This window comes from Sylvia atricapilla, chromosome 18, assembly GCF_009819655.1.
Source record: "Sylvia atricapilla isolate bSylAtr1 chromosome 18, bSylAtr1.pri, whole genome shotgun sequence".
In the NCBI taxonomy this organism is placed as follows: Eukaryota; Metazoa; Chordata; class Aves; order Passeriformes; family Sylviidae; genus Sylvia; species Sylvia atricapilla.
In genome coordinates, this window is record NC_089157.1 from 1,050,060 (window position 1) to 1,064,456 (window position 14,397).

Consider the following 14,397-nt stretch of genomic DNA (forward strand, 5'->3'; position numbering starts at 1 on the left):
TGGTAGTAGGGTGTTACTTCACAGGTGGTTTAGTGGATTTCTGCTGCACTTTCCCTTCATTTCCCTGAGGAGGAGGTGAAGCAGGGAGTACCCATATCCCAGGGCTGCTGGAGTGGAATAAATACCCCAGCAGTGGGGCAGGGCTGCTGCTGGCCCCACAGAGCATTGCTGCACACTTGACATGATCATGAGGAATTGCTGCTCTAATCCCTGTGACAATGTTGACCTTAATTCTGTTTGGTTATACAATTTGCAAGCCTTGCTAGTGTTCTTCAGTCCTGCTAAAAGTTGTGGGCCGTAAAAATTTGCCACAGACTCGGGTTTTGTTGAAGAAAAGGAATTTCCTAGGGCTGATAGGTCTGTGACAGTACTTCACCAGCAAGGGAGATCTGACTGTGCGAAAGCAGCACTCATAAATTTTTCTCTAGTGCTTTTTCCACAGCTGACTTTCTCTTTTCCCTCTTCCTTTCCAGTTTTCCCACTGGATTTCTAGAGGAAGTGTGGCTTTGTTTTATTGTTCCTCTTCATTCGGTGACGTACAAGTTGCTTTGGAAGGAATATTAAGGAAAACTTGTTGACTTTTTGTCACTAAAGCCCAGCTTGCCTATTAATATTACTCTTGTATAATTATGCTTAGTCTCTCCTTTTTATCCTGTTTCCCTGAGGACATCTTGATGAGCACCAAATTAGCACTGATATTTTAGGCCTGCCTTTAATCCTGCTGCAGAGAAGGTTTATCGGAAACGGCGTGAGACGGGAAGGGAACACTTGGTGTTGGAGAAGCCAGAACTGCCTACAGGTGCAATACTTCTCTCTTAAAAACATCTTATTGAGCTATATTTGTAGTTAATCTTGATTTAAGTCCTCCCTTGAGGGCATATCCACCCCCAGGTACGGAAGAAAAGAATTGAAACTAAAAGAAGACAATTTTCTTCTTTTAAAGGTCTGTTAAATCTTCAAATGGAAGAGGGGAAAATTGCTTTGAGACTGAAAGACTTGGGAGTGATGGTTGGTGTTCTCTGTTGTGAGGAGCAGGTGGAACCTGATAAATGTGCCATTAATGTTCTTGGTATTTTCATTACATCTTGACTTCCCAAAAGAGTCCCCAAGGCCTTTTAGTGAGTTACAAAGTGCAGGATGATGATCCCAGCAGAACTGGCTGCTTGGCAAATGTCATGTGAAGGATTCACAGGTCCCTTTATTGTTACATGGAGAATTCTGGGGTTTCCCTTGGTCCACTCAGGAGACAGTACCATTAACATCCAGACTGCCTGTACACCTCCAGGGGTGTCACATGCAGTGTCTTCATGGCTGGGTGCAGGGAAAGAGATTCTTGAAGCAAGAAACAAAGTAAGAAAACTAGAAATCCATCATGCTGAAGCAGTCTTCTGCCTCATTATTTTTGTATTTGAAGTAAAATGATGAATACTTCTGTCAGCTGAACTTGTTTTGCAATATTTCATCTCCTTCCCCTCATTTTTCTGCTCAGTCTCTTGATATTAAACCTGTGTGATTCAGGGGCTGGGAGTTGTCATGATTGCAGTTATTGCACCTTGCTTGGCCAGCTGTGAATGGCATCAGTAGCAAGTACTAATTGGACAGGCTCAGTTGAGCTTACACAATCTAGTTCTAGAAACTGCATTTTAAGCTTTTTCTGTTATTGTTGGAAAAGTTTTAGTTCTTAACTGACCTTTGTCCTTCTCTGTGTCGAAATGTGACTGGATCCCTGTTTATTGTTCAGCCTCAAGGTTGGGCACTTCATTAGGAATAATGATACTTACAGCTCTCTCTTGAGGCTTAATTGCTTCAAAGTTGACATCTTGTTTTTATGTCATTTCAGTAACTTTCTTGTATTTACAAATGAAGCAGGAGTGACAAGTGTTACATAAGGAATTTTTAAGTTCTTCAGTGCCTCGGTTTTCTTCCCACCTCTGAAGTGAAATGCTGCAATAGATGAGCCACTTCCATGGGCTTTTTTGGCTGATATTCTGAGCAACCAGAGATTACTTTAATTTTAAAACTTGCTATGCAAGCTGGCCTTATAATTGAATTGTGACTATGCCTACAGACAGGAATTCAAGACTAAGTGCATCCAACTTGGGAAATCATTCACGAGATGAATCATTTTGTGCGATTACTCAGTCAGCACCTGCTCCCTGCACTGGAGCTTTAGTTTAAATTAAACCCCTTTTATTTCTAGGTAGTTGTGAAATGGATAATTTACTCCTGCTTGGCTCAAGCCTGGAGATGACAGGCACAAGCAGCAATGCCTTGATGTAACAAACCCTTCAGTGTGTTGTGATCTGGAGAGCAGCACGAGAGCCCTGTGCTGTGTGCTGTGCACAGAGCTGGTTTGTCAGTCGTGCCTGTGTTCTCTGGGCTGCTGGGCTCAGAGTGCAGCTCTGCCATGCTGCCACTGCCAGCACTTGCCAGCTCCTTTTTCCTCCCCCTTCCTTTGGACTGCAATTTCTTTATCCTTTGGCAAGGCAGCAAGCAAGCGGCAGAGCAGGGTTTATCCCTTAGCAGTGAGGGCTGCTGGTGTCCTGCTCTGTGTCTCTGACCCCGGGCTCACATCAGCAGCACAGTTGTGAATTTATATTTTGCTGTGTCTCCAGCCTCCTTTCACTTGTCCAAGCTTGATGCTCTCAGGTATTTGGCTGCTCAGGAATTCCTGGCAGACTTTGTGAGCCTTCCTCAAGGACTCAGAGTTGCGAGGAGTTGTGCATCTGTTTCAGAGAACGAGGTGGATAAAAGCTCATGGCTTTCTGGTCACCCCGGGGCATTCCAATTCATCCTGTTCTAGGGCTTTTTCCAAGTAGTGGTGAAGCCATCAGGTGGTGTGGAGAAGGAAAATGCAGAAGAGAAAGCAGGAAAAAATAGGTGTCTTCCTCTTTATCTATATCTGCTGTGAAGATGCTCAGGGAAGTTCTTGTGGAAAATAGCAGGAAATCGTTCCCTGAACGGTTAATAAATAGAAAATGCTGAAAATAGAAAATCTGCAAGAACCAAATCCTTAATCTCAGGGATGGAATAGCTGGTGGACTGTGCTGCACACAACATTTGGCAGCAGAGGAGCCAGATGTGAGCTACTGGTGCCATCTCTGAGGGCCCTGCTCAAAATCTGGAGACCACTGTACTCATGATCAGCTTTCCCAAAGGAATTTGATAACAATGCTAACCAAAGGGGGGATTGTAAGCAGTGTGACCAAAGGCCTTCCTGTGGGCAAAGAACTGGTTAAAGATTGGTCAATCTTGCCCATTGTTTGGTGCTTTTTATGGTTTGGGAGTTGCTGCTGCAAACCCTGGAACCTGCATTCCTCTGTTTGTGCTTTTTGTGCATAAATATCTTGGGAAGGATGAATTCCCTTGGCAATGTTGGAGCTGCTTAAGCAGGAGCTGAAGGGATGAAGGGTCTGTGGACATCTAAATGCAGCTGTCAGCTGTGGTTATAAATCAGGTAGAGAATGTGAGGAGTAAGTGGAAAAGGGATCAATCTAGGAGACATTTTTACCATAGACTTGACACATTGTTTTTCAACTTTCATAATACATATACTCAATCTATAATAATATAATATTTTTATAATGTATAGACTTAGAGTACATCACAAACACAGGTGAGACCCCACTTGCAGAGCTGCCTGCAGCTCAGGGACCCAGCACAGGAAGGAGCTGCTGACGCCAGGCCAGAGGAGGCACCAGGATGATGCTCTGGGAACTGGAGAAGAAAAAGCTCTGGGGAGACCTTAGAGCTCCTTCCAGTGCCTAAAGGGGCTCCAAGAGAGCTGGAGAGGGACAAGGGATGGAGTGACAGGATATGGGGAATTGATTTAAACTGAAAAAGCCGAAGTTTAAATTAGAGATTAGGAAGGAATTGTTCCCTGGCAGGGTGGGCAGGGCTGGCACAGGGTGCCCAGAGCAGCTGGGGCTGCCCCTGGATCCCTGGCAGTGCCCAAGGCCAGGCTGGACACTGGGGCTTGGAGCAGCCTGGGACAGTGGGAGGTGTCCCTGCCATGGCAGGGGTGGCACTGGATGATCTCTAAATTTCCTTCCAACCCAAACCTTTCTGTGACTTTATGTGCACTTTGCACAGCCCTGGGCTGCTTTGGGTAAAGAGGAAATGGGGCAGGAGACATTGAAAGAAGCAGCAGAATGAACAAAAACTTTTCAGTAAGAAAATGACAATTCAGGTCAGATGTGACGCAAGTCTAAATGTGAAGTGGCACAGGCAGAGGGAATAGGGAGCCTCCTCCACCCATCTCTTCCTATTCAGGAAAATAGTCATTACTTGAGATTTGCCAGTTAACATGTTAAAAACAGCAAAAAGAAGCAATTTTTTTAACAGCAGAGCTCGACTGTGATAGTCTGTTCCTCAGGATACAGTGGGAGCTTAAAGCCTGTGTGAGGAATGCATGAGCAGGAATACTTGGATGAGGAAACTGCAGGAGAATTTGATGGCTGCCATGAAATACGTGGCTGGCCTTGCTTTGGGGGGTGGTGTGAGGTGTGAGCTGTGCCCTGTGTGTGGCCAGACCATGCTCCTGCTGTGTCACTGTTGTCACACTTGCTCTCTGTCCAAACTCCTGGAGTTCAGGCACGATCAAACAGCTTGGGAAAGAGGGCACTGCTCTGAGAGTTGCCAGCCCGTTCTGTTAAGTGGTTTGTGCTTGGTTGTTTGTTTGGAAAGGAGGAGAGCAGAAGTTCAATGAGTGAGCTTACATGGCAGATCTTACAGCTAAAGGGCCTCCTTGAATCATTGTCTCAGTTGACAGTGTAATCTTTGTCTAAACAAAATTACTCTACGTGGGAAGTAGAACAACTTAAGCAGGATTGATGGAGAGTGGAAACCACTGCTGTGCTGAGTGCTCTGCACTCCAAACAAACCTTGTCCAGCCTGTGGCTTGCCAGCTCCTACTAATCTTAGGGTACTGCTAAGCAGAATGCAAATAAGAACCGAAATGTAAGTGTAGGGATGGCCTGTGTGGATTTTCATTTCTCCTGGGAGGGTTCCTTGGGAGCCACAAACCAGGGAGGCAGAGATCTGCTGCTCTGTGTGTCCGTAGCTCCTCAGAGAGCAAATCCTGCCATCTCTGGCTGGGGCAGTCAGAGTTTTCCCCTCTGGATTGTCAGTGCCCTTGAGCTGAGCTGCTGAAAGGCTCCTGTGTGCCCAGGCTGGGCAGTGAGCTGGGCCCAGGAGCTGAGCTTGGCACTGTGGCCATCAGGGGCACTCACAGCCCAGGGAGTTTGCCCTGATTTCCTTCCTCTGTGCTGCAGCTGCCTTGTGTGCTCCGCTCATCTCTGAAATTACTGCAGCCCCCTGCTTGAAAAGGCTGCAGGAATCAACCCAGAGCTGTTTGAATTTCTTAGGGGAGCAGCACATTGCCTATGAACTGCTGTTCATAAACGTAGCAGCTCTGTTGTAATTCCTAAATTAGATCTACTAAAGCTTTTCTTAATGGTCGTTAATAAAGGGAAGACTGACAGTGAAAACAAAACCATATTTCAGGTTCTTCCAACTTAATTAGTGCTAAAAAGTAAAATTGCAGTTCTCCCTGGCGTGTGGTGGAGAAGCTGCCCCCAGTTGCAGTGGGCAGGACAGAGTCCTGTTTGTTTTGTGCTCTTGTGCTGACTCAGGCCTGGCTGGCAGTGCTCAGCATGTCACAGTTTTCTCCTCAGGAATTTGGGGAATTTCAAGCTAATGTTGCAAATGCCTCACTCGTGATTTCTAAAATAGTCACAATTCACAGCTTGGCTGAGTCCTCCCAGGCTGGGGCTGTGCTGGGTGAGGGAATAATGAGCGTGGTCACCTCGGGTGCTGCAGACATACAAAAAATCCTGTATCCAGTGCTCTGGGTCACTGTAACGAGTGGCAGGGTAAGCCATGACTGGGCTTTGAGTGACCTCTACTATGTATCACTGCTAATTATTAACTTCATGTTCCAGCCAGCAGCAAACCTGCAGCGTGGCTATTGGGATTTATCTCAGATGTTCCGGAGGAAGGGATAGAACCACTTGTCTTTTTTTAATAAAAGCTGCTGTTATTTTAACTTCACAAATAGCAGGAGCACCTGGAGTGTTTACATCAGTGCCCCACCTCTCAGTGAAGAGGTGTTGTATTGACCCATCACTGCAGAGCTGGACATCTCCTGCAGTAAGGGCAGCAGTGAAATGCTGATTTGTTCTGTGGCAGCTGGAGCTGCCAGCTCTCAGGCAGGCAGAGGAAACGCAGGAGCCACTGCCTGTGTCTGGGGTGGATCACCCTGTGTGGGAAATGGCAGGTGAACACCCAGGGCTGGGGACTGCTGAGTGATTTAAAGCAGCGCTGCTGGATCTGCCTTTGAAGCTGGGCTGCAGGGAGAGGGTTGATGTAATTCTCCATGGGGTGATGTCTGAGCAGTTCTGGGGCCTTGCAGTGTTCTGAGAGAGAAGTGTCTGGCCACTGATGAAGCAAAGCTGATAAATATTATTATTCTAGGACTTAAAACCACTGGACACCCATGAGGGATTGGGCTGTACCTGAATCTGATCTTTCCTCTAGTCTAAATTAATGTTACACCTTTTAGGACAGAGAATTTCTGCAAGTTCATTGCTTGACAGCTTCCAAGAAATAAAAGTTGGATGTAAAATGTGACCAATATATGAATGAGCTGATGATGACAAGGCAAGAAGAAAGAAAAAAGTGCAATTTGAAGGTGCACCAAGAGAGATGGCTTCTCCTGGAATATCCTTGAGCGTTTCTGACTCCCAGAGGTTCCTTTCAGCCTTTGGAAGGATGATGCAATGATCCTGCTCACGTTTCTTGGAGATGCCTGTGATGTTTCCGTCCTTTAGTCACCTGAAACCTCCCGAGGAGGGTGACCTGACAGTGATACTGCCCAGCTCCTGTAGCACTGCTGCATGTGTCAGTTCAGCTCCTTTAAAACTTTAAACAGTTTTAACTGGGTGAAATTTAGGTGTTAAAACTTGAAATATCAATAGCAAATGTCCTGCTTCCTGCAAAGTTCCCTGAGGTGTTTGATGGGTCACTGAGGGCACAATGCTGATTTATTCCTGGGAGCTGCCCTGGCTTTGGGAAGTGCAGAAGGGAGTGAGCTGCCCACAGAGGTGAAATGTAGGATAACCAGAAATCTGGTGGTGCCCAGAAGTGTGTCAGGGCACATTTGGCCTGGTAGGTGCCCAGCAAACAAACTTGTGCCTGTCACTCTTTCTGTTGGCTCTGGCTGGAGGTGTTTGTTGCAAGTCACTTCACAGTGCTAAGTGTTTGATGATAGTTTAGGGAGTAACCAGGCAACATTTTAAAGACAAACACAAATTAAAAAGGCGTGCTTCATCTGTGTAACCAGATCTCTTCCCATGCTTATCTGCCCAGCAGAAAAATAGGAAAAAGAGAATAATTGGAAGCTTGGACTTGAGGAGTGACAGGTTGTGGGACACCTGTGTGCTCTTCTTGTCAGGTAACATCAATGGACAGGTCCTGGGAGTGCTCTGGCAGCAGCAAAACCTGTGCTGGTGGGAAGCTCTCTGTCCCCCAGGCACTGACCCCTCCTCACAGAACTCGTCAGGAATGCAATTTTTAAATGACCTTGGGTTGATGGATATCTGAGCCTGTTCACCTACAGCACAGGGCACGTTTTCACCAGCTCCTTGGAGCCTGCATCCACAACAAACAAGGCCGTGCACCAGGGAGCTGTGCCTGGGATGTGCTCGGTGGCACCTGAGGATCAAACACCACCTTCAAATAAACAAGAGCCCTCCATTCCCCTGCACAAGGCCTCTTCTTAGAAAGCCAGTGATTTCTCCTGTTGGAGAAATATCAAAGAACTTGCCTCCTCCACCTCCCAAAAAAGCAGGAAATTTTTTTAATGTCTGCTCCAGAAATGGGGCTGACGTTTGATCACTGCTCTGGACAGAGAAAAGGAAAAGCTATGCCAAAGTGAATGATCCACAAGAATTTTGTGCTTGGATTTGAGGGAAGACAAATAATAACCTGCCAATAAAGACCATTTTCCTCTGCAGGATTTTCTGCTGGCTGAATGTCTGGTAGCCCATTGCTTTCACTTCAGCCTGAACTGGGAAAGCAGATTGAACTTTTTTCACCTTGGCACACTTATTTCATGTTCTTACCTTAAATAAGGGGGTTGTGAGACAGTCAGTGTCTGTATAAAAGTTACTGTTTGATAAGAATTTTAATCAGAGAGAGGTTAAAGCTGAAAGCAGGTGAGGTACCTGTGGGATTGTTTTCATTGATCAGTGAATGATGCTAATTAAAAACTGCCTTTGTGCCTGGGCAGTTCACTTAGGGGGAGCTCCAGGTGGCTTCTCCCATTCATTCCCAGTCCAGTTGGGAGAGAGATCTGGACATTTGCAATACTTAAAATATCAATATATTAAAGGCTCATTGGAGCACAGCCAGTTGTAGAGGCTGTTGTGTGAGAGTGTTCCTGTGCTTGAAGTGTTGCTGCCTTTGAGTTTCGGTGGGAAACTTGAAGACAGATTTTTGCTTTTCTGTTTGACAGTCTTGGATCAGTTTATAAATAACTACAGTGTGACCAGAGCAGAACAAAGACACACCTTTAAGAAAAGCTGCTTTTAAAATACTGCAATTCTTCTGTAGACTAAGTCTATAACTTTGAAGTAGAACTTCTCAGAACATCCTGCCTGAACCAATTACCCAATAAATGTTTAATGTACATCTGGAGCCTTCCCCTGGAGTTACCAGGGGGTTTATTAGATCTAGTCTATTTTGGGAGATATAGCTTGGTGAAGGAAGGGCTGTAAAGTCCAGTGTTCTTGTGTTCTGACTGTCAAAACTTCCTGCATTTTGTTACGACATCAGGATCTCTTCTGACTGGATTTCTAAAAACCCTTTTGCAGCCAAGCACCAGGTTTGTTTGAGCAGCTGCCAAGTGCTGTCCCCAGAGCTAATTCCTCTGGGGAGGGGAGAGCAGAGTAAAAATGTAAAAATGACTTTTAGAGCTCTAATTCTTCCTGTGTAGTGATCTGGTAATTCTCCTTGGCCTCTCCTCCAAGGGTTTGTCCCGGTGGTACAGGGATTTCACGGGGCTGCTGCTGCTCCCAGCCCTGGGCTGGCTCTGGCTGCTCCTCACCTGGGGCTCAGATCCTGCCTGTGGGTGGAGGTGAGAGGGGCAGAAATTCACTCCTGGGGACGGGAGGAGGTGGAACCTTGTGCTGGGAATGGTTTGCAGCTCGCCTGAGTTGGCCAATGTGCTTTTCACAGCGGCTTTTGGGTGAGCAGAGCCTCAGCAGCTGCCACAAGAGGTGATTCTCATTTTCCATGTGCTCATTTTAGTGTTTGTCTGGCTCTGTTACAAACTCCACCAGGGAGCTGATCTGGTCAAAAACTAAATTTTGCTGTTTCATCAGCTACTGTGCATGTGCCCAGTCAGCTGCTGGTTCCAGGGGAGGAATAGGATGGGACAGGGGCAGAGGAAACGGAGACATCAACAGCTGCTCAAGTTGAATTACAGCAGCAGGGGAGCTCCAGCCTCAAGCTGGAAGTTTTTGGAATATCAGGTGGTATTGCCTTCATGCTTCCAGATTTTTCCATTCTAAAAGATCTCCTAGTCTATAGAAAATGTTACTTCATCAGCAGAAAATAATTTTTTTTTTTTTTAATTCATAGACTCTAACCCTGATTTTAAATTTAGGGATATTGTGTAAAATCTTTTCCTGCATAACTTGAATGTTGTAGTCTTCAGTGTCACTTGAAGACCTTGGATTATATTTAAATCCAAGCTGTATAAGTGGTAGATTCCAGTGTGACATGCCTGTTTTGGTTTGTGATTAAAACCAAAGGGCTGTCTTATGATGATACTTAAATTTAGAGCTTGGTGTTATTTCATTACCTCTTAAATGTCCTCATCCTCGTGCTCCTATTCACCTGATTGAACGGGATTGACTTACTGAGCATCTTTGATTAGGGAGTTGCTTTAACCCCTGACCAGCCAAACCCTCAGAGGAGTTTAGAGCTTCTTCCTCACCCCAGAGAGTAAATCTGGCAAGAGCCACACGTGGGCTCTGAAATCAAGGCTGCAGACACACTGTGTTATTTGGGGGAAGACAGAAACCAGCCATAAATAACCTTTCCACCTTAGTTATTTTGTCAGGGGCTTTTCCAGAGTGACTCTGGGGAGATCAGCTCTTTCCTGGGTCAGAGGGCAGCTGGCATTTGACACTGTGTGAGGCATCACCCTGAACCTTCATGTGTGGGTTTGGGTACTGTCAGTTCTGGGAAGGCACCACAAGGCAAAATTGAAGCTTGCTGTTGTCTTCCTTCCACTTTCCTGGTCTGTGAGGTTTAGAGTCCAGATGGACACAGAGAAGTGGATTTGGAGGGACATACATGAGTGCAGATAATTGACTTGATAAGGGCTGTGTCAGTTCAGGCTCCTGGACAGAGAAAGTTAAAAAGCTTGCTGGGGCTTCTGGCAATTACAAATAAATACAACTTTCTGGGCTCGTAGATTTCCTCTAGGACTAATTGGGTAAGAAAATTCATTAATAGTGTGCCTTGTGTGTTGTGGCACAGTAGCATTGCATAGTAAATGCACAGGTAACAAATGTCATGATACAAAGCATCGACAAACTCACACTGTCTGTAAATAAATGAAACTTCAAGGCAAATGCTAGCTGTGTTAACCTTTTTGAAGTGCTAAACTGAAGAGGTCTAGTTTTAGAGGAGGCTGTGTCTTTTGAGGTAATGACCCAGCTACGGTGCCAAAATTAGAGTGAAGTTATTCTTGAGAAGTAAGAAAGAGAAAAATCAACTTGTCACTTAAAAGAAATGTCTCAGTAAATACTAAAGCTGAGAAGGACAAACTTTCAACTCTACTCACGGTCCCAACTTGGCTTCCATTCAGCTGTTTCTTGTGAAAGAACAAATGCTCTGTGCTGTCCTGCGTCACCTTGAGCTTGTGCCTCAGTGCCTGAGTCACTGCTGGCTGCCCTGGAGCAGGTCAGGGTCACTGGCTGCACTCCTCTGTCTGTGCAGGACACCCAGCTGTGCCCCTGCCCTGCCTCTGCTCCTGCCACCAAAAGCCTCTTTGGGATAGGTCTTGCAGGACCTGCTGCCTGATATCAAACCCAGAAGAACATTAATGTTTTCTTCATGTTTCTCTCATCATGCTCCCACTGATTTTCGCCCCTCTCATCTTTCAGTTCTTGCAGTCCCAGGCTTCTCATTCCTTTTTTTTGGTGTGCAGGAGTGGCTGTACCCCATGCAGCTGGAGGGAATGATCCAGGAGCATCCCTGCACTCTTGTCAGGGGAGTTACCAACTCTTGGAATTTTTCTTTCCCACTCCTAATAATCTGAACTAGTATTTTTGAGTTCTCCTGCACACATTCTGCTGTTTGGTTACCCTTGGGAGGGATTTTTAGGGTTCACATCTGCTTTCAGGACACAGTCACTGGCAGATTGACCTGGTGAAGCACAGCCCAGAGCTGTGCTCTGCACAGCAGGCCAGGGGATCACTCCTAGCTCTTAATATTTTTAAACAACAGGCTCCAAGTACAACTGACTGCATGTTTTTAACATTTTTTCAGCCAGAAAGCACCTTCATGTTTTGTCACCCTCGTGTTAAAACTTGCAGGGGTGGCATCTGTGGCTCAGCCTGTGCTGGCAGCATGCAGGAGCATCTGCCTGCTCTGAAAGACTTCAACTGAAATATTTTACTTGCTGCAGGTATATCCCAATGTTTTGATCATATAATTTTTAATATGGTGCTGAAATATATTCTGTGAAGCTTTTGTCATGATGAAATAGCCCTTGCAGGCTATACCTGACCTTCAGGAGTTCTCCTGAAAGGTCACGAGCGTGGCTCTGTGTGGCACAGAAGTGCTGAGCCACAGCTCTGCAGCATTTTTGGTTTCCCTGGATGCCCTTTGGACAAGGTTTTCATGAATAAGCTGAATTCTGGGAGCTCTTCAGGCCTGCATGTTCATTTAGAAAAGAAAACAAAAAGCTGGGGAGGAAAGCACTTGTTTGCTGGAGATGGCAGTGCTCTTTCCAAGTATGTGGTTTGTCAGTACTGTGTGCTTGAAACTGATTTTCTCCTCGTGTAAGGTTTTATATTCTTCATCCATTCAGAATAAGAAGTGTTATGTCTACTTTATCTGGAAAGATAATTTAAACTTACTGTGGATGATGATTAAATTTAATATAAATTTATATTAATTTTGAATTCATTATCTGAAATGTCAGGACTTTTAGGAACTTCTAAGCTGTTGTTTGAGGGGTGTGTGCTTGTGAAATGAGGATATTATTAAAGGGATGTTATTAAAATTTCTTCAGAGCATCCTTAGAATTGCTAAACTGAAAAGATGACTGTTAGAAATACTCAATTAAAAGAAACTGTTTTGCAGATTACAGAGCAGTGTAAACAAAGCCCTATAACCATGTTTATTCTTGTTTTACAGACCGTGAGGACCAATCAATTCTCTGCACGTGAGTGACAATTTTTCACTTGGGCACTTTTGGGGATCTGTATGGTGAGAGGGAGTGTCACAGCTGATACAGCTGTGGGAGTCAAAGCTTGGTCTTCAGTCTTGACAGGCAGTGGGAGAAGATGTAGCATGAAGTGATATTTAATATGGGGATATAGTCTTTTAATACTGTAATTCACATGATGGAGTTTTCTAGGCATGTGCTACTTAAGAAATGGAATTTAAAAATGTCAGTGAAGAGCTCTGTATCCAACCCAGAAGCTTTAAGAAGTTCCCATCACTGCAGTGCTGTGCTGTGACTGCTCAGTGGGAAATGCCTGGGGAAGACAAGATGCAAAAGTGGCTCTGGAGACCCTGAGCAGCAGCTCAGCCTTGGATCTGCCCAAAGGGATCCCTGAGGAAGGTGACACGAAGGTTCCCTTTAACCTGAACTCATCCTCCTGCAAGGAGCAAACTTCTTGCTGTAGCTGAGGTTTTCCTGTGGATCTGCAGAACAAAAGTTTCAGGCTTGTGAGCCTCTTGAGCTGTTGTGTGCTTGGAGTGCAGCTGGAAGGGGTGATCCAGCTTCCTCCCCTCTCCCCCACGGACTGTGTGTTCCTGCAGCTTCCTGTGCTGCTGCTGGGAGTGTCAGCAGTGTGATAAGGATTCCCTGCCTGCTCTGGGAGCCAGGCTGGCCCAACCCCAGCCCTGCACAGAGTGCTGCTGCTCGTGGGCAGTTCCCTGGGCCAGCACTCTGTGTGCCAGCCCCAAGGTACGAGGTGCAGCAGGGGAATTGTCCCTGCTGGGAGCAGCCTGGGGGTCAGGATGGGTCATCTGTGCTGGAAACCACACCTTGGCTCTGTCCTGGAGCTGCCTGCAGTCAGCAGGCTTGGGGAGAGCACAGCAAAATCTGAGGGACAGGGGCAGGTACAGCACTTGGGTGCCCCAGTTTGGGGATGTGGTTTGGGAGGGTCCTGCTGCCTGGAATAGCTCAGTGGGGAGACTGCTGGAAGGAGACCTGGCTTCAGTTTCCCTCTTGACATGAAGGGATTCAAATCTCTGTCTTCTGCTTCCCGTGGAAGTGCCCTAACTCTCAGAGTCTGTACAAGACTGAGGAGCCTTTCAAGCTGTGCTTTTTCCAGCTCTGGGTACCATGAATACAAGATTTTGGGACCCTGAGGACATAGAAGCATAAAGAGTTCTGTATTTAAGAAGATGTATTTATCTTCTGTATTTAAGAAGATGTATTTATCTTCTGTATTTAAGATAAAAGTGGATGCAGTTAACTCAGGCTTGTCTAGGTCTGTGGTTCCTGCTCCTAGCAGGACTTCTGTTTTGGTGTGATGACTATTTGATGTGCAATGCACAAAGCAGCCCTCAAAGCAGGGATGGCATCCCAGAGTGAGAAGAAACGCTTTGTTCTCCTGTGTTTGTGGATGCTTTGGCAGCGTGTGCTTGCCCCAGGTGAATGTTTTGAAGTAGCTTCATGTTTTGTGTCTGCCCATGAACTTTCCTCTCCTTTGCATGGTCAGCCAAGCCCACAAGGTTGGAGTGGCAGCGCTGCAGGATTTGGTGAATGTCCAATATGATCATTTACAGATTGGAAAGCCTCTAAGCTCTGCTGCCTTCACCTTTGTCATTACCTCACCTCTAAGGTTCTCATGAGCTTTTGATCCATCTGTGCTGAGTGGACAATTGATTCCTGTTTGTAGCTGGTACACAGCCTGGAATTTGTGCTGGGTTCCACCTTGGCTGGGCTTGGCTGTGCCTTGCAGAGGAGCTGGAGCTCAGGTGGTAAGGGATGGGAAGGGACACTCGTCCTTACAGCCAGACCTTGGGAGAACATCACCATACTTCTTGGGGAGAGCCTTATTCTTTTGTAGGCCTGCATTATAAACTAGGATTTTGGGATATTAAATCCTCTTTGTGAGGGACAGGGCCATGGGGAACAGGGCC

At 46.0% G+C, this 14,397-nt stretch overlaps 1 protein-coding gene across 2 annotated transcripts in view; it reads left to right on the forward strand.

The window, feature by feature from the left end:
- The window catches only part of MYH10 (myosin heavy chain 10), an 87,150-nt gene that overhangs the window by 18,273 nt on the left and 54,480 nt on the right, over positions 1-14,397 (forward strand). For both annotated transcript variants that reach the window (XM_066331886.1, XM_066331887.1), the window contains exon 4: positions 12,436-12,463. In XM_066331886.1, coding sequence (XP_066187983.1) covers positions 12,436-12,463 — 28 coding nt within the window. The remainder of the gene's footprint in view (positions 1-12,435; positions 12,464-14,397) is intronic.